We start from the raw sequence: 25,327 nt of genomic DNA, 5'->3' as shown, positions 1-25,327 counted from the left end.
CGTGGTGAGTTGGAAGCCAGCCTTGTGTCCATAGCAAATCCAAGGCCAACCAGAGCTGCACAGCCAGATTCAGTCTCAACAACAACATCACAAAATATCGGGTTCACTTTGACCAATCTTGTATTTTAAGAAAAACAAGGAAATTCAATCAGATGAAACAGGGATCTCTTGCTGAGTTGGGTGAGGACAGTGGTGTAGAGTTTTAAAGTGGTGTCTGCAAGTGGGGAAGGGAGGGAAAGAAGGCAGCTGGATTGGTAGCGGCGACAGTCTCCTGTTAGCCAGCACGGCTTGGCTTTATGTTATGTGTGTGTGTGTCCTGGAGGTTCCCTAAAGGTTTGCATACCAGAAAGGATTTTGACGGCTTACAGAAGTTTTAGGAAAACTTAGACTGGAGAAAGCGGCATGGTATATGAGAGGAAACACTGCATGGAAGGTGGGGGGCCAGCTCAGTCTTAACTGCATTACCACATGCTGGATGGACCTTAGCAGTCCCTCTTGGTAAAGGCTGGAGTTAGATGAGCAATCGTTAGTGTTCAGCTTGCGTGTACTTTAAGTGTGTGGTTTTGAGACTTCAGAGAAAAGTGTATACGGTTTCTTGTGAAACGGCCTGATAGAGCATGCTGCAGATCACCAGTAACATGGAAACGAGTTTACTCACTATCCCAGAGGATCTTCTTTCTCTACCTGAAGGGCCTTTCTTCCCCACTTACTCTTTTTATTATTTATTTACTTACTTATTTATTCCTTTATGTGTTCTGCCTGCATGTATGCGAGATCCCCTGGGACTGGAGTTGCAGACAATTGTGATCTGTTCTGTGGGTGCTGGGAATCGAACCCCGGTCCTCTGGAAGAGCAGCTGGTGCACTTAAGCATGAGCCATCTCTCCAGCTCCTCCTCATACAGTCTTGACTGGGCTTGTTCTTGTGCTTTGCTGAGGACTCGCACTGCGTCTCTCCTGCCTCCTCCTGCTGTCTGTTGTGTTTCCTTGGGAACCAGGTGGCCCTGGAAGCTGTTGCTTTACTACATGTAATTCTATTGCTTTTACTTTTTGCTTTGCATCTTGCTATTAAGACCTTTTGAGTTGTTTGTTTCTTCTTTTAACGTTTTCATTTTTTATTTTCTGTGATTGGTCTTTCTTTGTTCAATTCAGGTTAGAATTGCCCCTACTGTCACTACCTGGAGTAACAAAACTCCTACTGCCCTTCCCAGCCATCCACCTGCAGCCTCTCCCTCTGACACACAGGTACATCCTTCATTATTCCTCCTTGAGCACGGTCTGCTCACTTACATATAACTATTACTAATCATATATGTGACTATATATTCTCTACGCTTCTTTCTCACTCCTCCCCAACCCCCACTCTGTGTCCATCTGCCTGCTTGTTGCATTTCATTGCTTATGGGATGCAAGTGGCAAATTTTAGGACATTTATTTTCTTACCCTTTCTCTTCTTCTGCAGTTCTAAATTTACTTGAGCTAGAAAAATCTCAACCAAGATTCAAATAAGGGTTCAAATTAAATTTTTCTGAAGATGTTTCTCCTTCTTGTAAACATTGCAGAAATTGAAGAAAACCAAAAGTCCCCTTATGATATTTGCCTCCAGAGTCCGGAACAGTAGATGGAAGTTAGTAGAGATGAAAACTTCTGGTGCCTTTCCACAATGTTATCAACTCTCTTATAAGACCTTTAAATCACTGAGAATGTGTTGCCTAGAAAAATGGGGTGTTCTGTGGAAGATAGTATAGGCAAAATGTAATTTTCTAATATAATAGCTTTAAAAAAAATAAACATAATTTCCGTTTCAGAGATTGCTGAGGATAGTTGGTGAGGTTCTTATTTCCACATATAATCTTCCTTTTTTCTCTATTTTCATTCCTAGGGAGAAAACCCTCCACCCCCAGGTTTCATAATGCATGGCAATGTTAATCCAAACACTGCTGCCCCGTTGCCTACATCTCCAGGCCATATGCACAGCCAGCTACCACCTTATCCACAGCCACAGCGTAAGTAATGGGACCCTGGAGCCTTCTCAGTAGCCTGCCTACCTTCCCTCATTTACTTAGCAACAGCGGAGCCATGCTCATTAGTTTTGACGGATAAAATAGGGGGCTATGATATAGCTCAATGCTGGGGTGCTTGCTTAGAGTGTTCAGTCTCCAGCATCAGGAGAGAGTTGAGGGAGGTGGAGGATAGACACAGATTTGAGAGACAGAAGGACCTGAGTCTGAGTGCAGGGAAGTAGCTACTGTCTCACCCTGTTTGGAACAGTGGCTCCCTCCATTCCTGGGTCGTGTATAATCCCTGCTAAAAGAGATAATGTGGCTTGTGGTTTGGTATAGACAAAGGCCTGTAGAAATTAGTATATATTTTTCTTCAGACAGCATGACAGTTTTGGGAAGTTGGTTCATGGGACATTTGTTGATGTTTTTCCATTTTATTTTTTATTGTTGGCTTTGTTTATTTAGTGTCGATTTTATAAAAATAAATTTAGGTTTATAGCAAAACTGAGCAGAAAGTATGGAGTACCCACATAGCCTCACCCACACACACTCTGCATCCTGCTCCACAGTGGTGTATGTTTCGCAGCAATGAACAAATGATGCTGTTGTATCACGCCAAAACCCATGGTTGATATGAGTATATACTCTTGAATTTGTGTGTTCTGCGGACTTTGACAAAGAGAGCAGTTACACTTAAAAAAAAATGCTACAAGCAGGCATGATGGCACACAGCTTTAGTCCTCGAACTGTGTGGCAGAGGTAGACAGATCTCAGTGAAGGCCAGCCTGGTCTACATAGTTCAGGACAGCTAGGGCTATATAGAGAGACCTTATCTTAAAAGAAAAACAACAACAACTTCTGTTTTAAATAAAAGGGGGGGGATTTATAAGATTAAACAGCTATTAAAAATTAAGAACAAAGGGCTTAAATAAACATCTCAGGGGACAGTTGTAAGATTAAGCAACCATTAAGAAAAGAAGATGCCCCACGTAAGAGCTGACTCTAATGAGGGCATTCTGCCTGACGGAGTTCACTGCATGAATATGCATTTCATGTAGTGTTTAGTGCTGTTTTCTGGTTCACTGCCGGGCCCTCCCCTCCCTGCCCATGCAGAATGTGGCACTGTCAGGCTCTCCCAGGATGGGTTAAGGTTGAAGGCTGAAGTCTTGAGCTCCCAACAAATTCTAGGGTTTTCAAGAAGAGAAAATGCTCTGGGTACACAAGTCCTGCATGGCTCCATCTTGTGGTTTATAGCTGTCTCTGCAGTCTTCACAGGAACAGGAAGTCTCAGCTCTTAGATCGCATAGTCCAAAATGTTTTATCATCTGTGGCATTCTAGGAAGGTTGTATTGTTGTTACTGTTTTTCTGTTTGTTTTTGAGGTGCTGGAGATGGAACCCAGTGCTCTTCCCATTGCTGAGCAAGTGCTCTGTCACAGAGCTGCATCCCTAGTTAGCTTCTGGTCTTACTATTTTAAGAATAATGATTAAAACTATCTTTCTAAAATGAGATTACTTCCCCCCCCCCCCATTTCTGTCTGAATAAACGTGTAACTAATTAAAACTTCTGTTTCTTCCTCTTGATGTAGCTTACCAGCCAGCCCAGCAGTATTCCTTCGGAACAGGGGGGTCAGCAGTTTATCGACCTCAGCAGCCTGTTGCTCCTCCTGCTTCTAATGCTTACCCTAACACCCCATACATATCTCCTGCGGCTTCCTATTCTGGGCAGCCGCAGCTGTACTCGGCACAGCAAGTCCCCTCACCTACCTCCAGCTCTGCTGCTTCCTTCCCTCCTCCCCCTTCCTCTGGAGCATCCTTCCAGCATGGCGGACCAGGAGCTCCACCATCATCTTCAGCTTATGCACTGCCTCCTGGAACAACAGGTACACCGCCTGCTGCCAGTGAGCTGCCTGCGTCCCAAAGAACAGGTCTGCGCTTGGAAGGGATTTGCTTGGGCCCCCGTCTCACTAGCAGAGGGTGGGTGCAGGGGCATTATTTCCAAGTGTTTGGAAACTGAACAATGTGAGGTATTGGTTGAGTGTGAGCCTTCCATACTGAGCATGAGATGCTGAGTTAAGAATAGACTAGAGCTTCAGATTGCTAAGGATGTGTGACCCTGCGGAGCTCACTTTAAACTGCACAAGATTCGTTAGTATGGTGAATGAATGGTAGTGAACTCAGATTTAGTCGATAGCGTTATGTGAAATCCAGAGCTTGAGAATTGAACGTAGGCCTCACAAGTGCCAACACAATGCTCTCCCAGTAAACTTTCTCCAGTCCACTCCTTTCCTTGAGCGAAAGTGTGTTCAGTGTTCTGAAAATGGATTTTAAACACTGTTTGTGGGCTTAGAGACTTCAGAGGGTAAAATGGTTCACTTGCTGTGAGCCTGTCAGGCTGCCAGGACCCACACAGTAGGAGAAAAGTGAGCTCCCAGAGGTTTTCCTCTGTCCGCCACATACACAAATAAATAAATGTAAGAAAATCAAATGAAGAAAACTCAAAGTAAAGCCTCTGTACATGCAGCATTTGAAAGTAGTTTCCTTTTCAGATTAATGAGTGTTCAGACTAGTGGGTGAAAGGATGAAGTGAGGTTTGTTTGACCCTTAATCCTGAAGCTGCTCGAGGAGAGCCTGTTACTGGATTAAATACTAAACAGTAACTCTAATTGATGAAAGTTTATTGTAAGTCTTGGTAGAAGCATTATTCTCAAGTAAATACCATAAATGTAGGTATAAAAATATTTTTAAATATTACTGCTTCTAAAGTGTGTAATTGATCTCAGAATTATAAGCACACCTCTCTCCCCCTTCTCTAATATGTAATATTAACATCCAAAGAACAAAAATTCCACACTACAAGAATTTTGGACACTTCAGTTGTCTTTCCTTTATTGGTGGATGCTCAGTGGATGTTTCGTACCACCACCACCAACCCCATATGTGACAAAAGTTTATTAGTTAAGAATAATCAGAGACACCTGTAATCTTAGCACTCAGGGAGGCAGAGGCAGGCAGATCACTGTGAGTTCAAAGTCAGCCTTGTCTACAAAGCGAATGCAGGACAGCCAAGGCTACACAGAGATACCCTGTTTCGAAAAACAAGACAAAACAAAACAACAACAAAAAGAATAATAAGAGATCAACAGTAACTAAAAAGTAAACAACTCAGATAACTTGCCAACACTTTGGGGTATTGTGAAGTGAGGTGGTCTTCCCAGTGGAAGGGCTGCTGAGTGACGTGTGGGAGGGCAGCACATACAGCACGGACATGCTGGACAAAGGCAAGACAGCTGGACAGATTGTATCAGACTGCTCACTGATGCACCAGGTTAAAGCTTCCACTGTTTGTTTGAAAGCTACTGCTTACAAAGATTTTTTAAAAAAGATTTATTTATTTATATACTTATTTATTTTATGCGCATCAGTGTTTTGACTGTATGTATGTCTTTTTGAGTGTGTTGGAGCCTCCGCAACTGGAGTTACAGACAGTTGTGAGCTGCCACGTGGGTGCTAGGAATTGAACCTGGGTCCTTTGGAAGAGCAGCCAGTACTCTTAACCACTGAGCCATCTCTCTAGCCCTTGCCTACAAATTCTTAATATTCCACTTAATAACTGTGGACAAAGTTGAGGCGAAAGTACATATAAGGAGAAATAACTGCACACATTTCAGTAATACAGCACAGATACACTAGTAGTTTGATGGCTTAGGAATGCGTGCTAGCTCAGAATTCCAAACGTATCCTTTCACCCAGATCAGCACTCATTTGGAGTGGCTCAGGTAAACACCCCCTTAAGTGGCACACAGACAGAAGGGGGGCACACTCTTATTAAATGCCTTGGACATGACCTGGTAGGTAAGGAAGCTGGAGCCTCTCGGTGTGGCGAACAGTGAAGACTCTCAGGAGCACACGCTCGTCTCCAGTTTAGCCTGGGTCTTCACGGCCTGTGGGAGTTGCCAAGTCAGTGACAGGAACCTCACAGCGGTGGGACTGTGAGAACCCCCAGTGCCACTGGTGGGGCTTCTGTCACTTTGTGGTAGAAAATAAATACTTGCCCAGCACAGCTTTCCTTCTTAAGCAAAGGTGCATCTGCTGTGAGGCGATGTGTGCCGGGCAGCTGTTCTGACCTGCGGAGGGACAGGGTGCATGCCCCGCTGCCTAACAACCCCCTGCCATTAACCCTCCTCTACATCCTCGTCAGAGTTACTGCACCACATCTGCATGTTAGGTCTCCTGAAGGTTTTGTTGACATTACATAATGGGGGTTGGAAATTTTGTCATTTTGTGATGTAGTGTGGATCGTGGGTTGTGCAGCAGTGAGACATTCCAGTTGGCCAGTGCATAATTCCTGTTAGATTCCCCCAGATTTCCAGGTTTTCTGTTAGCATGAGGTTATGTGCCAAAGGCTCAGAGAAATGGATGTAGCAGTTAGCAAACCATTTATTCAGTCAGTTTTAAATGAGAACTTGTTTAATCTGTAATTAGAATTATCAAAAAAGTAGACAGGCAGAAAAGAACCATTTATTTCTAAGGAATAGCAAGTAACTCCTAGAAATTAAATTTTCTAAGTTTATAGTTCATACAATAAGAAAATAAGAGTCTGGCGAGAGGCTTTGAACTGCTGAGTGGTGGGGCCTAAGTGGTACTTTTGGGAGAGTGACCTGGAGGTGTGCTCACGGGAGAGATTGTGACAGATTGACAGAATTACAGGCAAGACCATTGCTGAATGCTGCCCCCAGTTCAGGGGGGAAGTGGCCACAGTGCAAGTCCCTTGTGGCAGCACAGACTGGCAGAAAGTAGTCCCCATTTCACAGTCTAGAATAAGTGTGGTGCTGTTTGACATTTCCCCCCAGTCTTTCATTTACTTTTAAGAGAAAATACTTTAAATACTTTTAAAAATAGGAAAAATAAGAATTTTACTCAAAAAGTGTTTTCTGATAAAGTGGCCTTCAAGCCATGATAAGGCTATCATCAGGTGGACGTTGCTGTCTTTGTTAAAAAGTAGAGTCATGTACTTGACAAGGTTTATTTTTATGGGACTTTCCTTAGTCAAATCAGAGTCCCCGACTTAGCTCTTCAGGTGGAGGAGAGGCACAGGAGAGGTGTCCCTGCTTTTCTTTGGGTGCTTTCATTTTTGTTTTGGAAAATGCTTTCAAGGATTCATTATCTTTCTCATTGTAACAGTCTGTCTTGTGACACCTTTAAAATTGACGTGCTGGGCTTATAGAGAGAGGGAGTGTGTACATTTGGCAGGGATTCTGTGTTCTCTCCATCTCTCTCCATGCCGTCAGCGTTGATGTTTCCTTCCAAGTCCACCAACAGTTATTCTAGCCAGTCCGTTGACTGTGTGCTTATTCCCTGCAAGTCCTGAGGGCCCTAGGGAGGAGAGGGATTGAGCAAGGCTGGTGGACAGCTCCCCCATCGTGTAAGACCAGTGTCTGAAAGACTAGTGTCTGCACAAGAGTCAGGAAGGCTCTGCAGTATCCAGTGACATATTTATTTTAAAAATAAAAATAAAAACATATTTTATTGTTTTACTATAAACCCAAAATAGTATAAAGAAAAAGAAAAATTGCCTGAAATTTTACTAATCTAAATATAAATATTATTAATTTAGGTTATTTTTTTTCCTTTGACATGGGCATATATATGCACACATAAGTATTTGTATGTGTACATGTTTACACATTAAGTGTTTTATGGTAGGGCTGGAGAGATGGCTCAGCTGTTAGAGCACTTGCTGTTTTCCCAGAGGATGCAGCCTCAGCTCCCAGCACCCACATCAGGCAGCTCACTACTGCCTGTGACTAGCTAGTTCCAGGGCACCTGACATCCGCTTCTGGCTTATGTAGGCACCAGAACATTTGTGACATGCAGCCAGCCAGAAGCGCACACAGCTTTGAATGATGCCAACATGAAAACATTTGGTGCCATGTGGTATAAGTAGATGTCGTGTGGGGAAATTCTGTGCCTTTAGGATGTGCTGAGCTTCGTTTGTCAAATAGAGAAATCGTCAAGATAAAAACTAGGGAGACACTCCTCTTAGAGGAGATAGCATAGTAAGGGGGGAATGCTGTTTTAAGAGTTCATCGTATTTGATATTTACCCCCCCCCCCAAAATTAATGACTTTCTTACTTGGACAGAAGACATTTCACATAACTTGTCTTAAAAGTAAGTTTCAGGGCAAATGCGGTAGTGCATATTTATAATTTCAGCATATAGGAGGGTGAGGAAGAAGGATCATGAGTTTAAGGTCAGCTTGGACTACATTGTGAGCAGCCTGGACTACACTGTGAGCAGCCTGGGCTATGTTGTGAGCAGGCCAGGCTATCTAATTAGAGACCCTGTCAGTAAGTAAATTGTAAAGTTTTGTTCCTTTAAAGTTAATTTGTTTTTTTCTGGGTGCTGCTAAGTAGGGAAGAAAAAGTGTAAAGTGATAATTTGAGTTTAGAATGTCTTCCATAATACTGGTTAAGTGACTTTTACATTTTGTCTACAGAAAATCAACCTTTCCAAGACCAGGCATCTGTATTGGAAGGTGAATTGGTTGTCAAACAGATCTTTGAAATAATTAATCATTCAGTACAGCTAACGAATAAACATTAACAATAATGCATGTGAACTTACTCTAAATCTGATTTTCAGTAGCTTTTTCATTGAATCAAAATTTAGAAGTGATTAAATATATATGATGACTGCAGCTGTGAATCATCACGCTGTCTGTCCCTGTGTGAGCACAGTGACGGGACTGCCGTATGCAGTTAAGAATATGAGGTGACGGGAGAGATTGAATGATTCCTGGGTGTGATGGTGTGTTCTGGGATCTGTTAAGCAGACATGACTCAATAGCTTGTGACCACCTTGGAGTGTCCAGAGCCCTGTCCAGCCTCCTGTCTCAGGTGAACTTGTAGGAAGTTCTCTTTAGCTACGTCCATTGTGCTTAGAGGAAAAGAGCTGGCTGTGTTCGGTGACATTAAGCACGAACTTGCTTCCATGCTTTGCCAAGAATTTTTGTTGTGATTTAATATTCATATCAGTTCAGCAAGCCATGGAGCACCCTGAAAACAATGCACTAGAAGTTGGGGGCCACTTTCCATCTTCACGTGTTCTCACACACCTGTGCTTTGGCTTCCACAGTGAGGTGTAAAGTAGCGTGCTGTGACCTAGAAATTGTCCGACTTGAGCATGTTTTGCAGTCTACTGGTACTAGACAGTGAGCCCTACTGACGACCATTTGACTCTGAGCTGCCCAGGTGTTGGGTTCAGTTTCTAAGGAAGCTTACTGTATTTAACTGTACTTTTCATAAGATAGGAAGTGATGAGAATTACTGCTGTTGTTTCTAGCTGGACTCTTGCTGTTTTGCCGTTTGTCTTGTGGTACTGGGCATAGAACCTGGGCCTCCTATTCTGGGCAAATGGTCCACCATTGACTTGCTTCCTGGGGTGGGCGCTGTTTTAGACAGAGCCATGGTTTGCCTCTGTGCTGATGTGCTTGTGGAATTGCACTCTTGCTCACAGAAGGCTTTCCCTTTACTCCTCTTTGTGCATTAAGTGTGATGGAACTCTGCAAAAGCACCCCCGGCCCAGCTCTTCCTCCTGACTTTGAAGGTGTGTGTCCACTTACACGGAAGGGCTTCAGCCTTAAGCTCGGGACAGCCCCTTTACTTTAAATAGCAGTGCTGTTAGTGTATGCTGCCTGCTAATCAGCCCTGTGGGACCCAGCTGACTGCTACAGCCTGTGTGGCAGTTACCTCACAGTTAAGGAGAATTTGCAAGTGTGGGAAGAGTCGTTTTCTTCCTTTTAGGGTTCTAAAGGAACATGTCTTCTGTTGTCCGTTCTAGGTCCACAGAATGGTTGGAATGATCCTCCAGCTTTGAACAGAGTCCCGAAGAAGAAGAAGGTAGCAGAAGTTCTCTACCCAGTGCTTGTCTTTGCTGTCGGTAGTCACACCACACTTAACCATCTCTTTAGAGGCAAAGGTTGGGGACTAATGTGTGTAAAACGCATCACACCAGGTTTCCTTCCATTTATGATGAGAGGAAGGGGAGAATGCCGTCCAAGGCTGGGCTGTGGGCGGCACACACCTGGTACCTCAGTGCCTGGGAGGCTGAGGCAGGCGAGCCTGGGGAATGGCTTAGGAACTTGGAACGTCCGTGGCTTGGGCTATGCTGCCCTCCCTCTGCTAACAGTGCACTAGGCAGCCTGCGACATTTGTGTGTATGTACTACTGTGTGTACACTCCCTCTCTGAACAGTGTACCTAGCAACTGAGAGCCTCCACCTTCATGGAGCTGCACACTCTGAACAACTGGTCTCCGCTTATGTTCGAGGTCGAGAGTAGAAAGGCTGATGATCTCTCCTTAGCTAGCTTTGGGCATATGTGTAATAAAGCAAAACCGTGTCCACAGTCAAATTTTAGGAAGAATTTTCTACTGACCATCTGTGTCTACACATGATTTAGCTTGCATGGGATGAAAATCAGACATGCAATGGAGAAATAGTTATATAAATTAATCTATCAGTCAAAATAGAGAACAAAAGATATACTTCTTAGTAGCCATACCCCCTCCCCCCACCTTTGGATTCCATAACCAGAGGCCTCCAACAGCAGCCACAAACCTAGGACCACAGAGCGGCCTCATTCATGTGGCCTGCCTTTGGTCTTGACAGGTTCCTAATCTGTGTGTTTTGGTTTTGGTTTGGTTCAGTTTTTCAAGACAGGGTTTCTCTGTGTAGCCTTGGCTGTCCTGCAACTCACTCTCTAGACCAGGCTGGCCTCAAACTCAGAGATCTGCCTGCCTCTGCCTCTGCCTCCTGAGGGTGGGGATTAAAGGCGTGTGCTACCACTGCCTGACTTTGACGGTTTATAACCTTTTTTTTTTTCTGTGAATAAAGTTGCTTTACGTGGGCCCTTATTTCAGTCCTTTGAATAAGATGCCAAAACCCTGGAACCTCACAGCCCAGATCCCAAACGCTGTTTATAGTCTGAAGCCAGTCTTGGCTTGGATCTGTAATGGAAGCCTGTGTTAACTGACCTACCCCACCTATCCCCACCCCCAAGAAAGTCTTGTTCTGATGTAGTGGTATAAATTAAAGCCCCTTTAAAAGGCAAGGTGTCAGCTCCCTGTGGGCCTCTCAATCAGCAGGAAATAATTTCTGGCTTTGCTGTTGATCTTTTTTTAGTTTAGTTTAGTTAGTTCTTTGGGGTCCTAGCAGTAATCATGATAATATTTTATAATCAACATTAATTTGTAATTACACTTTATATTTTCTTTTAAAAATACTTTTTAATGATTTTTTAAATTTTATTTTATGTTTATTGGTGTTTTGCTTGCATGTATGTCTATGTAAGGTTGTCAGATCCCCTGGAACTGGAGTTACAGACAGTTGTTAGTGCCAGGTGGGTGCTGGGAATTGAACCTGGATACTTTGGAAGAACAGCCACTGTTCTTAACTGCTGACCTGTTTCTCCAGCCCCTTGCAATTAAAAAAAAAAAAAAGTTTTTTTCTTTTTCTTTTTCTTTCCTATGAGTGTGCCACAGTTTGTGTCTGTAGGTCAGAAGACACCTTGCAGAGAGTTGATTTTTCCTGCCACCATGTGAGTCCCAGATGTTGAACTCAGATGCTTGGGCTTGGTGGCCATTGCCCTTATCCACCAGGCCATTTTGCTCTTCCTGTCACAGAAAATATTAAGTGAAAAACAGAAATACTCTGTACTTAGCATTTTTTACATGTCAATACTTGCTACAAACTATTGAATATAAATGGTTTATTTTTCCTTTCATTGAAGCTATATATATTGGACATTCTTGGTCATTTCGTTCCCCAAGAATAATACTGAGAGGCTAGAATGTAACGTTGGGAGGCAGGCAGTCAGTAAGGAAGCCCAGCAGAGGGTTAATTTCAACCAGAAACTTCAGCTGTTATCTTTAGTGCCAAGTAATAGCTTCTTAGTGATCTATGAAATTGAAATTACATCCTTTTGTCATTTAACATGTACACATGCATACATGCACCACATGAGCACACGTGCATGACACATTGGTTCCTGTGCTGCTGGATGAAAATGCATGGCTTTGGTGCCTGTTACTGGGAGTCTGGGTGAGAAGACAGGGAGGTGACCCTGAGTATGGTCCTCACCCATGCTAACACAGTAGGTCTACTTTGATGTTTTACTCTAGAATTCTGCATAAAATTTCATTTGGAAAAAGTATTCTGCTACGAATTGTAACTATAGGGTACTCTAAGGCCTTTATTTTTATTAGCTAAGGAAATGTTGCTGTTTTCATTTTTCTTATTTTTATTTTTTATTTTTTTTCATCTTTTAAAAGATGCCTGAAAACTTCATGCCTCCTGTTCCCATTACGTCACCAATCATGAACCCTTCAGGTGATCCCCAGTCACAGGTGCTGCCGCAGCAGCCCTCAGCTCCAGGGCCTCTGGCCAGCCAGGCCTCCTTCCCACAGCCACACCTGGCAGGTGGCCAGCCCTTCCATGGCATACAGCAGCCTCTTGCTCAATCAGGCATGCCGCCGTCTTTCTCAAAGCCCAACATTGAAGGGGCCCCAGGAGCTCCTATTGGGAACACCATCCAGGTGAGTCTGTAGGAGCTCCTTGCTCTCTCTGTTGCAGTCATACTGGCCCCCATGTGGTCCCCTGTGTCACTGTGGCCCTTGTCATCTGCATGCTTCCTTCTGTCTGGAATGCTTTCCTTTCCGTCCTTGAGCGGTTAGCCACGTTTATCTTATGGAATTTTCTGAAGTGCCCGTCCCTCCCTTTGGACAGATTTGAGCCATATCTTTTAGTTCCCTAAGCATCACAGTGTTACCTGTCTTTACATTTTAAGCTTTGTTTCTTTCTCTCCCAGTGGCCTGTGAGCTTCCTTAGGATTGAGATCATTTCTGTATTGACTCTCAGTACGTAGCAAGTCCTGATGCATAATTGCCTGTTTTGTTTTGAGTGAATGAAAAGATGTAACTGATGAGTAAATGTGTAGAAAACTAGAGTCCCTGTTTGCCCTTCCATCTTTGTACTTAGCTCTATCATGATCTACTCTGTCTTACCCTTTGGCTTAACCTTACAGGTTTTTGTAATCAATTAGCACTCCTCAAGGAGAGTAAAAGAAGAAGCTGGGCTTGGTAGTGCACTCAGGGAGGCAGAGGCAGGTGAATCTGAGTCCTGGACAGCCAAGGCTACACAGAGAAACCCTGTCTCAGAAAGAGGGGGGGAGGGGTGGCGGGAAGAGAGAGAGAGAGACAGACAGACAGACAGAGACTAAAAGAACTGTCAGGTTGATACACAGTTGTAATTTCAGCACTTTGGAGATTAAGGTACGAGAATCACAGTGATTTCAAGCTACCCTGGGTGTTATACAGCAAAACCCTGTCTCCGAAAACAATGGAAAAAGTAAAAGGGTAGAAGAATGCTAGGATAAACAAAAATAAGGGACTATGTATGTAACCAGTCAGTTACTTGAGGGTGTGTGTGTGTGATGCAGGGGTTGATCCCAGGGCTTCACATTTATTGGACAAGCATTCTACCCCTTAGCTAGAACCCCAGCCCTTATGCTCATACAAACCCACGAGTGCCTCCTGGGTATCTTCCTGTCTCGTCACAGGTCCGTGATGTCACATGTTAAACCTTCGCTGTATTTTTAACAGATCTGTCTATAAGGCGGTTGGGTCTCTCTTTTCACATAGAATCAGAACTTTGAATATAAAATACTTTGTGGTCATCTCTGATTACTTTATGACATTAATTCTTGCAGCACGTGCAGGCTCTGCCGACAGAAAAAATTACCAAGAAACCTATTCCGGATGAGCACCTCATTCTAAAGAGCACGTTTGAGGATCTTATCCAGCGCTGCCTCTCTTCAGCCACAGACCCCGTATGCATTTTTCTTCTCATAGTTTACTTAACTAAAATGTAGCCTGGGGCTGGAGAGTTGGGTCAGCACTGTGACCATTGCAGAGGACCTGGGCTTCATTTCCAGCACCCACTATCTGTAACTCCACTCCCAGAAGATAGCCTCTTCTGACCTCTGAAAGCACGCACGTGGTGCCCATACACGCAGGCAAAATACATATACTAAAATAGTAAAAGAAAGTGTTCTAATATTTTTTTAAGTCCTTTGTGGTGCTCCTTCATTATTGAAGGCGCTGTGGTCGTAGTTGCCTCTGTTGCATTGATAAACAAAGACCCTCAACGTTACAAAGTGTGTGACTCAAGTGTGACACCTGTTTTTCCTCTCCTGTATAGCAAACCAAGAGGAAACTAGATGATGCCAGCAAACGCCTGGAGTTTCTATACGACAAACTTAGGGAACAGACAGTAAGTTTTTTCGGGGGAAGAGGTGGATTAACACGGTCAGTTATTCTTTGTTGCCAATAAAGTACGTGGCTGGCTTGTCAGCACTGTCTTTCTGTGTGATAAATAGCAAATTGTCACAAAAGTACAGAACGGACTTTCCCAGATCTCATTTGTTGGGGGTGGGGAGAAAACATTAGAGGGGAAATTTGCCCTTTTTGTAACAAAGATCAGAAATATAAACTGGACTGTGTTGGGCCCAGGGTGAATGGCCTGATGCTCATTTACATGCCCCATGTATCAGAAGCCAGAGAGGAGGCAGGGGCCCTGTTTCCTAGAAAAGAAACGTCGTCCCTCTGGAGATGTCTGGTCCTTTTCTCCTGCAACAGCTGATAGAGAAAGGCAAAACCAGATGTCGCTGCCAGATGGCAGGGTGATGCTCTGTGACCGAGAAGAGAGCCCACTGTAAGACGTCAGTGTCTGTCCTGCGCTGACCTGCTGTTCCTTTTGAGAGTTCAATAGTGAGAGTGCTGTGACTGGAGAGGACAAAGCTGTGTTTTGTAGTAATCCTGCTTGACATACTCAGTCTCTCTGATAAAAATGTTTCTCTCACGAGAACCGAAGCAAAGAAAGCTGATCTCATAGGAAGGGGCGTGGCCTGTGACTGATCCAAAAGTGTCGCCTACTAAAGTGTAGGAAGTACTGGGTGCCACCATGACACAGAGCTAGACTGTGTTCTTTTTTCTTTTCTTTTCTTAGGTTTGTTTGTTTTTGTTTTTCAAGACAGGGTCTCTCTGTGTTAGCCTTGGCTGTCCTGGAGTAGCTTTGTAGACTAGGCTGGCCTCGAACTCACAGCAATCCACCAGCCTCTGCCTCCTGAGTTCTGGGATTAAAGGTGTGTGCAACCACGCCTGGCTTAGACCATGATCTTAAAAAGTGACAGGTGAGCTCAGTGCTCAGTGCAGCTTCGTAGTTCAAGGCCAGCCTAGGGTACATGAGACCCTGTGTCAGAAAGATGTTGAGGAAGGGAGAGGGCAGGGATGGCAGCATGGGTCAAAGGTCCCAGCTCTCAAGGTGAGAGGTTTGCTTGAGCCCAGGAGTACAAGACCAGTCGGGGCAACATAGCAAGATCTAATTGCAAGGGGAAAAAGAAAAAAGAAAACCAAAATTTTTAAATGCCAGGAGAGAAGTTAGAACTTTAAAAAACGATTAAGGGCTCCAGATTGTGGCTCAGGGTTAGTGCACACTGAAACCCTGGATCCCATCCCCGTCATGACAGAAGAGTGGAAAGTAAAACTCAGTACGAGTTGGTAAATTAAGCCGGGCGTGGTGGCACACGCCTTTAATCCCAGCACTCAGGAGGCAGAGGCAGGTGGATTGCTGTGAGTTCAAGGCCAGCCTGGTCTACAAAGCGAGTCCAGGACAGCCAGGGCTACACAGAGAAACTTTGAAAAAAAAAATAAGTTGGTGAATTGTGTTACATGGCCAACCCTGATGCCTGGAGCCCAGGGGCAGAACAGAAGGTGCAGGATCTGCTGTAGAACAGGCTTCGAGTCAACGGTTTCCCAGCTGGGAGGTGTCGGGGTTCATGGTCTCCTGCCTTCCTGAAGCAGAGCGTGAAAGGCTCAGGCTAAAGTCCCTGGAGAAGGGAAGCCCTGTCAGCATGCCGCCTGCCCGCGGAAGTCAGTGAGGACCTGCTTGGCAGCATGTGTGACTCACAGAGGACGTCCACACACATCTCCTTGTCACGCTTCTACTTTAAATTGTGACTTCACTTGGTCTAAAATCGTTGTTTGGTTTAAAACATCCCAGAAATGCTACCTAGTTACTCATTCTCAGAGTGTGTTTCAGGCTCTCTGTAACCCTCTCGTGCCTCCGCCTTTATTTCAGCTTTCCCCCACAATCATCAACGGGCTACACAGCATTGCGAGGAGCATCGAGACAAGGAACTACTCTGAAGGCTTGACTGTCCACACTCACATCGTCAGCACCAGCAACTTCAGCGAGACGTCGGCGTTCATGCCAGTCCTCAAGGTTGTCCTCAGTCAGGCCAGTAAGCTGGGTGTCTGAGGACACTGTCCACTGACATTGCCGCTTCTCCAAAGAAAGCCATGCTAAGACTCGGACCAACCCCTCATTAGCATGTTTCCATGGCAACCACCCAGGAGCTTTGACATTATTTCTGCAGGTATCTGCACCCTAGAACTGCTTGAACCCCTGGTGCTTTCTGTTGTTTTAATCTTCTGTTGCCCACTATGATTTTCCTCTTCTGGAGATTGTGTCTTTCCTGGATTACACACAGTGTGGTTTCCCGTGGGATTCAGACAAAATGTGGTTTTAAAACTTTGGTATACTTCTTAGAAAAATTGCATCTGGCTATGTATAAAATGGACCTAGAGTAAATTACTTTGATGTCTTCCATACTTTCTCCACATCAATCAGATTAAAGTGTGTAATCCTATCTTACGTGTTTATAGCCTTTTTATTTATTTATTTTTTTACATCATGACTACATTTTATTTATTTACATGTGAGTGGGCGTGGGCGTGCCACTGTGTGTGTGGGAGTCAGCGGATACCCTGTAGGCATCAGTTCTCTCCCAACTCCATGCGGGTCCTGGGGTTGGAACTCAGGTCATCAGTTTGGCAGCAATCACCCTTGCCCACTGAGCCATCCATAGTCTTTTCTCACTAGCCCTATAGTCTTTTAAAAAGAGGATGCAGAGCTGGGGTTTTGTCTGTGATGAGGCACTTCTCTGCATATGTGAGGCCGTGTGGTCCATTCTTACCACCGTAGAGCAGTGGTCCGCAACCTTCCTAACAACCATACAATTATTTTTGTTGCTACTTCACAACTAATTTTGCTACTGTTATGAATCCTAATGTAAATATCCAATATGTAGGATATTTGATATGCAATCCCTTTGGGGTTGCTCGTATAGAGGGAAAAAAGCAACTTTACTTTAGCCTGGTCCTGAGCAAGTATGTGTGGGAGTTGCTTCGTCGGTGGTATCAGCACACACTAGTTTTGAGTGGGTACTTAGCTTTAGATACTCACAGGAAGGGAATGCTGTCCCCACAGCTGCAGCACACACTGCCATGTTCTCTGGGTTCTGTGTTCTGCTTGGGTTCAAGATGGAGTTGTCTTATTTCATAGTTAGAGATTTGCTTCCCCCCCCAACCCCCCCCCCCCCGCTGCCCCAGTTTCTAGGAAGTTACCTATAGTCTTGAAGTTGAATTCAGAAAGAAAACGTTACTACAGTTGAGATCCTAAATCAAAGCCATATATTTTCCAGCCAAGTTTTCTGTCAAGTGGCTTCTTATTGTCTACTTTAATGTATAACAACATGACTAGCAAAAAAATAATGATCCCCATTATTCCTGGGTGGTTACGTGGGCTATTTTAGGGTGCAGGAGTAGGAGCATTTGTCCAGTGGGTCTCAGAGCCTTGGGGAAGCAGCTTGCAAGAACCTTTGGGGGTTTTTTTGTGTGTGTATGTGTTTGTTGTTGTTGTTGTTGTTGTTGTTGTTTTTGAGACCCCCTTCCCCCCCCCACACACACATACTTTGAAAAATTAAGCTCAACTTTGTAGCTGAGAACAGTTTGTAACAAGCACCATGCTAGCTTCCGAGAAGGGGGACAGGGGAGGAAGGAATGAAAAAACAAGAGAATGAGTTTCCCGCAGGTTAGACACACCATAGGTAGCAGTGGGGCCGTGGCCCCCTGCCAGCAGCTCCAACCAAGTGTGGGCACAAAGCCTTGGCTCCCGCTGGCATCAGAGGAGCTAGGCTCTTTCCAGTTCAACATTGGCTTCCCCCCCCCCCCCACTGTGGACTCTTGGAGATGATTCATATCAACAGTCAGAGGTAAACTGAGCTGAATCCCAAACAGTTCTTTTTTTCTTCCCTCTGAAGCATAAAGAAAATGGATTATGGAAAGAGTGAAGTTTTTAAAGTTTTCTCCTTTTAAAGAGAAGACAAGAGTCAACTGGCCTTCTGGAATGATTCTATTTTAATAAATGCCTCTACAAGTCAGGAATTTCAGCTTAAGGCTCAGTTATGATCAAAGCAACATATCTGTAATCCCAGCACTTAGCTGAGGCGGGAAGATGGTGAGTCCAAAGTCAGTCTAGACTACAGAGAGCTACGGTCTTATAAAAACCTCAGGCATGAGGGCTTGAGAGATGGCTCAGTGGTTAAGAGCGCTGCCTGCTCTTCCAAAGGACCTGAGTTCAATTCCCAGCACTCACATGGCAGCTCACAACTGTCTGTAACTCTAAGATCTGACACCCTCACACCAATGCACATAAATTAAAAAATAAATAAATAAATTATTTAAAAAAAAAAAAAACCTCAGGCATGCGAGTGGCTGCTCTTTCCTTGGAGGAGGACACAGCTCCCTCTTAGCACAGTAATCCTACATGTGCGGTCTGTAGTTGCTGTTTTGTGATTCCCGGACACCTTCAGTTTTCCTGTTCTGCACTTTTATTTTTTTAAGTACCATTCTAAAGTAGAGGAAGGGTTATGAGCGAATGTGGTCCTTGGGGCATGGTGTTGGCTTCTGGGCTGGGCTCTTCTATGTTAGATCTCATCTCTAGTGTGCTCTTTAAGGATCATTTACATAAAGGATTTATTTTGCATGCATGTATGTGCACTGCCTGCATTCCTGCTGCCCACAGAAGCCGGAAGAGGGCATCAGATCCCCTAGAACTGGAGTGACTAGCAGGTTGTGAGCCGCTGTGTGGGTGCTTGAGCCCTGAACCAGATCCTTAGAGCTCTTAACCACTGAGCCGCCCTTCCAGAGCCCACCTCTACCCTTCCTGCTTCCGGTATGTGAAGTGGACCCTGCTTAAGACCCTGCCATGTGGGATGGGATGTGTGGCTGACAGGGGCTGTTATCCATCGGAGTGTGGGGGCAGCTTCGCCACTCCTCACTGCTGAGAGCCTCAGAGATCACTTAGATTCAGAATGGTTTCCCCCTGCAGACCACAGTAGGGAGGGCATAGGGGCCAGGGGTGAAGCGGTGGATTGTGGGCTAGCCTAGTTGGTCCCAGCTGCTGGAAGTGGCCTCAGGAGGGACAGTACAGAAGAATTCCAGTCTGGGAGTCACAGAGCATGCCCCTTTGCACTGCCTCGGTTTCCAAGCTGTAAAACCAAGCCCTGTAAAAAGGAGTGGGCGGAGGGCTCCGGAGCCTCTGGTCCATCCACCTTTGCTACGGCGTCTTTGTATATGATCAAAGCCTTCTGAGAGGATGGAAGATGAACATGGGACACAGCTCTCAGGGAACTTTTCCTCTTGAAGAGTTCGTTTGATTTCTAGCAAAAGAAATGCATCATGCCCTCTGATGGGAAATGAGTGGACCGCACAGAAGAGGCGGCTTGTGGTCTGAGTCTGGAGGCAACAAGCTGCTCGCTGTGTGCTTAGCTTTCCACAGCTACCTTGCGTGCCAGGAAAGACACAGTCCCACCTACCTCCCTTTGGTGCAGCAAATCTGGGTCACCCTTTTGACATTCCTGAACTCTGTTTACAAATTCCTGCCCCCTGCCGGAGAACAGCCTGGCCTTGGCCTTTTGAGAGCAGCCTACCGTAATTGACAGGGCAGGAAGAAAAAGAGGCCATTGAAGCAGAAACAGTAACAGCTGATGCTGAGAAACTGAAGGATACTGAAGCAACTTCCAGAGAGAAAAGAAAAGGAGGTTGGTGTTAGTGAGATGGGCGAAGTTTATGGGTTATTAGTGATTCTTCTGTCACAATAATCATGTATATCTGGGAGCTGAGTTGTGGCAGCAGGTGGAGAAATAAGGAGGAGGTTGGTTGGGTTTGTAAACCCTTTTAGCCATGCAGTGAACAACAGGGACGCTTGTATAGGTCTTAAATGTTAACCTGCCTTGACCCGGTCTTGTAAAGGAATGCTACCTCGGAATACACTTTCCCTCCTGACTGATGATTGCCTGCCTGCCCCACTGTGGGTGAGCTCCCAGAGCCTAATGCCATATATGCTGCTTGTAGACGGAGACAAGTGCATGGCTTCTAGAAGAGTCTCAACAAATATATACTGTAAAAAATAATAATAATAATTTGAACTCAAAATTAGCTGACACAGTGGTGCATGTCCATTCAGGTAGGAGGATGCCTGAGTCAAGGATTTTAAGGTCAGCCTTGAACTAACACTCTCTCTCTCTCTCTCTCTCTCTCTCTCTCTCTCTCTCTCTCTCTCTCTCTCTCTCCCCCCATCCCTTCCCACCCCCCGTTCCTTCTTCCCTTCCTTTCTCCTGTCCTCTCTCACCTTTCTCCTTCCCTCCCTCCTTCTCTTCCCCTCTTTACTGGGGTCAAAATGGGTCTTGGCCATGCTAGACAAACACTTCACTGTTCGGCTACATCCCTAACACATCCCTAACCCTCTTTTCTGCTTCAGGTTTTTTTGTTTTTTGTTTTTTGTTTTTAGTTTAATCTTTAGAGTGGGCACACAAGCACGGCTGTATAGCATTTTCAGGTATACTTGGTTTTGGTTGATGCAGCCCTTTGCTCTTCTTGTCTTCCCTCCCTTCCATCTTCAGAGCATGTGAATTCTCTGACCCTCCTCACCTCCCCCTGGCAGCCTGTGACTGCCTTTTCTACTTTAGGACTATCCCCCCCCCCCTCGGAGCTAGGCTTGGGTGCGTATTCGAGACAATTATCTTGAAGAGATGGTTGTACACCCACGCTCCTTGCAGCTTTCTCACAGCAGGCCAAAAGGGGCAGCAGCTGGAGTGCTGCTTATTTACAGTGAGATGGTTAACTGGTACGTCAACACAACGCAGAATCCCAGGGAAGCTGGGCCTCTGGCAGGCTCGCGTTGGATTGTCTAGATTACATCCTTAGAGGTGGGAAGACCTGCTCATTTCGTGGGTGGCACCGCTCTCTAGGCTGGAAACTATATGCCTGTGTAAGATGAGAGAAAGCACCGGGCTGTGGTGGCCCACACCTTTGATCCCAGTACTCAGGAGGCAGAGGCAAGTGGATCTCTGGGTTCAAGACCAGCCTGCTCTACAGAGTGAGTTCCAGGATAGTCAGGGATACACAGAGAAACCCTGACCTGAAAAACAAAACAACAACAGCAACAAGATGGGAACCAGATGGGAGGGAGGGGTCTAAGCTCTACAATGTGTGCATTCATGGCTCTGCTTCTTGACCCTAATGCTAAGGGACCAGCCAGCAGCCTCAAGTTCCTGGTCCAAAGACTTCTCCGCCCTGACAGACTATAACCTGAAACCAAAAACAAACCTTTGCACCCAAAGTCACTTCTGTCAGTGAAGTGACATTTTATTACATCGACAGGAAAAGAAACCAAAATAGCAAGTGAATGTGATTTATACAAGCAGTGAAATATTGGTCAATCTTTAAAAGGAATGAAATTCTGGGATGTGCTGCCACCTGGGTAGACCTTAAGGTCATTAAGCCACATGACATAAGCAAGTCACAAAAAAGACAAATGCTGTATAATTTTACTTTATGTAAGACTGTGTAGGAAGACTCTAACTCAAAGGTATAGGGAGAGTACTACAGTGGGCTAGGCCCCAGGGAGAGGGGGGGAAAACGGGTGGATTGTTGTGTGATGTGTACAGATTTTCAGTTTTGTAAGATGAAATGGCTTTATGGATTAGCGGCATAGCATGTTAGGGTTCAGGAATAGCCACACACTGACCCCTCAAACACCAGACTCAGATTGATGGAAGTTTATTGAACGATAAAAAAAAAAGATTGATTAGAGCTACAATCTGGGCTTGTGAGCCAGACTGTGATGCTGGTCTGTTTCTAAGGCAGGCTTTTTATAAGAAAAACTGTAACCAGGTAACCAGGTGTAGGAAGCTGCGCCTGCGGTGGTGGCAGCAGTGGAGGGTGTGTGGGGGCGGGGAGGGCAGCATTGCATCATTTTAACTAGCTAAACATGATCACTTTTGTTCTGAGTATATTGTATCTAGGTAGCTAGACACGGCATTTTTAAGCTGATTGGCTAGGATGTAGGCTTGGGGACTTGCCAGTTCCCCATAATTCCAGGGGAAAAGAACATAGCAGGGTATTGTGGTTTTGTTTAAGTAGAACATATATTACTAATTCAAGCAGAACATTCCACAAGTACTGAGTTGTAAGTAAAAGGCTGTTTCAGCTCCCAGGCAGGCACAGCCCGAGAACCCAAACTTAATTTCTTCTTATGATCAAATGGCAATCTAAACACAAAATGGCTGCAGTTGTGCTAGGCAGTAGATCCTAGACATGTCTGGACATGTCTCAATGTTTGTGCGTCTCAGCAGCAGTGTGAAAATCCCGAGAGCACTGAACTTAGAATAGCTAATGTCATGTTTCCTACAACTATATATAAACATACTCACCCAAACATTACTTTTTCCTCCTCGCCCTTCTAGTAAATCAGCCACAAATTTTATGTTGCAAACAACACTATTTGGTTCTTAGCATCTTTTTGTTAATTATTTGCCTGATAAATGCTATTGTCCCATTTGCCCTCACTCTAGAATGACATGACTTGTCATCCATTTCTGGGGACCTGACCTAAGGAGCCACATATCAGGGTATAGAACGAAGAGAAGGAGTGACCTCTAACAGCTCAGAGCGCTTCCTGGGGACCACCTCTTTATATGATTGGCATATAATAATGCGTTGCCCCACCCCCTGTGCATGTGCACATGCATGTACACGGACACAGGAAACTTAGTGGCAGAGCACTTGTGTAGCATGCAAAAAGGCCTTGGGTTCACCCTGGGGCGGGGAAACACTAATGGGTTGGAATTTCTTGCCTTTCTAAGGTCATACAAGTGGTCAGTCTTGGCTCCGAGGTGTCGACCGTAGTGGGATTTTAATACAGCAACCTGGCTACTCTGGCTGGAATACAGACATTCATCCTTAGCACACGCCTTTAATGCCGAACATGAAGGTTAAGTTAGTTGGTAGAAGGAAGTAGCCATGTATGAAAGTGACGTCTAATTGAGAGACAGACAAAGTGACAGAGAAAACTGAGACAGAATAGGATATGCCCAACTCTCAGCAGGACAGAGAGAAAAGAAAGGTGACTTGAGAGAGAGAAGCGCAAAGGGAGAGAGGGAGGAGACAGTTTTACAGAGACATGCTGAAGAGAAAACAAGCTAGACACAGGTGAAGACAGATGAGCCAGAGATGAGAAGACGCCAGAAGATTAGAACAGATGGCTAGAGTTAGTTTGAAGCCAAGCAGAGCAAAACGCCAGCAGCTGAGAGAAGCCAGATTGAATTAGTCAGCTTAGATGAGTTTCAGCCAGAACAGCTGAGTTGAATCAGCCAGGCAGAGTTCAGAAAGAACAAACAAGGGAGAACTTTTTCAGCAGTAAGTCTCAGAGGCTGGAAACATTCTAGGTCTATATTATATTGTACAGAGGCTGGAAGCCAAATGCATGTCTGCCCATCCAGATGGAAAAGACAGTCTGGGCTAAAAACACAGCCAACCAAATCAAATCAAAAGCCACCAAGTTGAAAAGTGGAACACAAAGCTCCCCTTTTCATCTGTCCACCTGTAGTGGCACTTTCTGGGCCACCAGCTTCACCTTCTGCTTCCGCTCCCGCCCTCTTTTCATAGGTAAGTTTTCCTTGGAACGATCTCTGTGATCTTTCTAAAGCCTGGCTCCTCAAGGTTTCGTTCTGCCAACAAAAAGGTCTTGGCAGGGGGAAGAAGTCTATGGGTGGAATTGACTATCAACCGAGGGGCTGTAGGGGTAGGGTGGCCCTGCATGCTCACCAGCCCCCAATCATCTCTGTATCCCCAAAAGGTATTCACCGGGCACTTACTGTACACTTCCACCATCCACGGCCACCTAAGTAGAGCAAACTCACTGCCTCCCTTCTCCGTTGGTCCAAGTAATTTTACATCTAGACACAAAGACCTACGAGTCTGTCGGTGGACCTAGCCTTAACTGAGTACAAAGATGCCTAGAACTGCCCCACAAAGATGGCTTGTGGTTTCTGAAAAAGGGGGATGGTGTTCCCAATAAGGTAGTATCTGGAACTAGTGTTTGGGCGATCTGGAGAAAAACACGCATACCCTAACAGGAGTGCTACCCTGCCCCGGGAACCTCATTCCACGCAGCACCAGGGCCACGGCTACCAAATCCAGCTTCTGGCTCGGCCTCGGTGGTCCCGCAGGGAGGCCAAAGGCTCCCTTTCTTTTTAAAGAGCCTCTCCCGACCCCCGTACCCCCCTCCGCAGGCAATAGTGATAGGCCACTGTTATCTCATTACATCTTTCTTCTCAGTGCTCCCGGCCCTACCCACAACCTCTCTCTACCACCACCCCACGCCAGTCCATCCTTGGCGCCTCCTTCCTCTCCTGCCTCTTGCCACCTCCTCCTCGCAGCTGAGCTGCGCGCGTAACAAGGCAGCAACAGATGCTAAACACCAAGATAGGCACCAACCAGCAAGTCACTCTGAAGAAAACAGAGTATCCAAGAGGCACGTCCCGCTTAGAGGCAGTAGGGTCCACCACTCTCCAGCTATGCCAGCCCCGGCCACCGCTGCAGAACCAGACAAGGTCCTCTTCTGCAACGCCAAGGAGAAAATTCGTGCAGGACACCAAGGGTCGGCGGGCGGCGGTGGCCAGGAGCCGCAGGGAGCGTCTGAGCGTCATCAGGAGGAATGTGGTCTTGAAGAGCCTGCTGCACTTAGGGGCTGTGGTGCTCATCCTGAACACCAACCTGCTCACTCTGTTGTGGGGTAAGTCTGGCAGGCCACCGCTGCGCCCCGTCACAGTGCAGGGTCCAGATGTGCGCTCTCTGTCTCAGGCTGCTCAAGGCGTCCCACTGTCCCGGAAACACTGACTCTAAAGAGTACAGTTTTCCATCCTTTGGAACGGGCAGGTGTTTCTGCCCAGGGAGTTTGTAATTTCTGTTCGGTTGGCTGATTGAAGGCCGAGGCACCTGGAGTCCCCAATGCTGCCACCCCTATGTTGCCACAGCTGCCCTCCTTGGCACACGGAGGAAGGGCTAGGGAATCTGGCTTTTATG

The 25,327-nt window shown here is 45.5% G+C and overlaps 2 protein-coding genes across 28 annotated transcripts in view; both read left to right on the top strand.

The window, feature by feature from the left end:
- Window positions 1-16,767, top strand: part of SEC31A (SEC31 homolog A, COPII coat complex component) — a 59,737-nt gene extending 42,970 nt beyond the window's left edge. For 8 of the 27 annotated variants that reach the window (XM_084759951.1, XM_084759932.1, XM_084759954.1 and 5 more), the window contains 9 exons: window positions 1,151-1,243; window positions 1,881-2,004; window positions 3,589-3,927; window positions 8,500-8,538; window positions 9,843-9,901; window positions 12,332-12,595; window positions 13,768-13,887; window positions 14,259-14,330; window positions 16,197-16,767. In XM_084759951.1, coding sequence (XP_084616077.1) covers window positions 1,151-1,243; window positions 1,881-2,004; window positions 3,589-3,927; window positions 8,500-8,538; window positions 9,843-9,901; window positions 12,332-12,595; window positions 13,768-13,887; window positions 14,259-14,330; window positions 16,197-16,376 — 1,290 coding nt within the window. In that variant the 3' untranslated portion in view covers window positions 16,377-16,767. The remainder of the gene's footprint in view (window positions 1-1,150; window positions 1,244-1,880; window positions 2,005-3,588; window positions 3,928-8,499; window positions 8,539-9,842; window positions 9,902-12,331; window positions 12,596-13,767; window positions 13,888-14,258; window positions 14,331-16,196) is intronic. The other 19 variants (XM_084759938.1, XM_084759935.1, XM_084759930.1 and 16 more) reach the window with 8 other exon arrangements.
- A 6,870-nt stretch (window positions 16,768-23,637) lies between these two features.
- Window positions 23,638-25,327, top strand: part of SCD5 (stearoyl-CoA desaturase 5) — a gene marked incomplete at its 3' end in the record, with an annotated part of 102,360 nt that continues 100,670 nt past the window's right edge. The window contains 3 exon segments of the mRNA XM_084760557.1: window positions 23,638-23,908; window positions 24,581-24,935; window positions 24,937-25,037. Coding sequence (XP_084616683.1) covers window positions 23,743-23,908; window positions 24,581-24,935; window positions 24,937-25,037 — 622 coding nt within the window. The 5' untranslated portion in view covers window positions 23,638-23,742.

The sequence above is a fragment of the Acomys minous genome (assembly GCF_964271855.1).
Source record: "Acomys minous genome assembly, chromosome: 15".
In the NCBI taxonomy this organism is placed as follows: domain Eukaryota; kingdom Metazoa; phylum Chordata; class Mammalia; order Rodentia; family Muridae; genus Acomys; species Acomys minous.
This window is presented reverse-complemented; position numbering and strand designations above follow the sequence as displayed.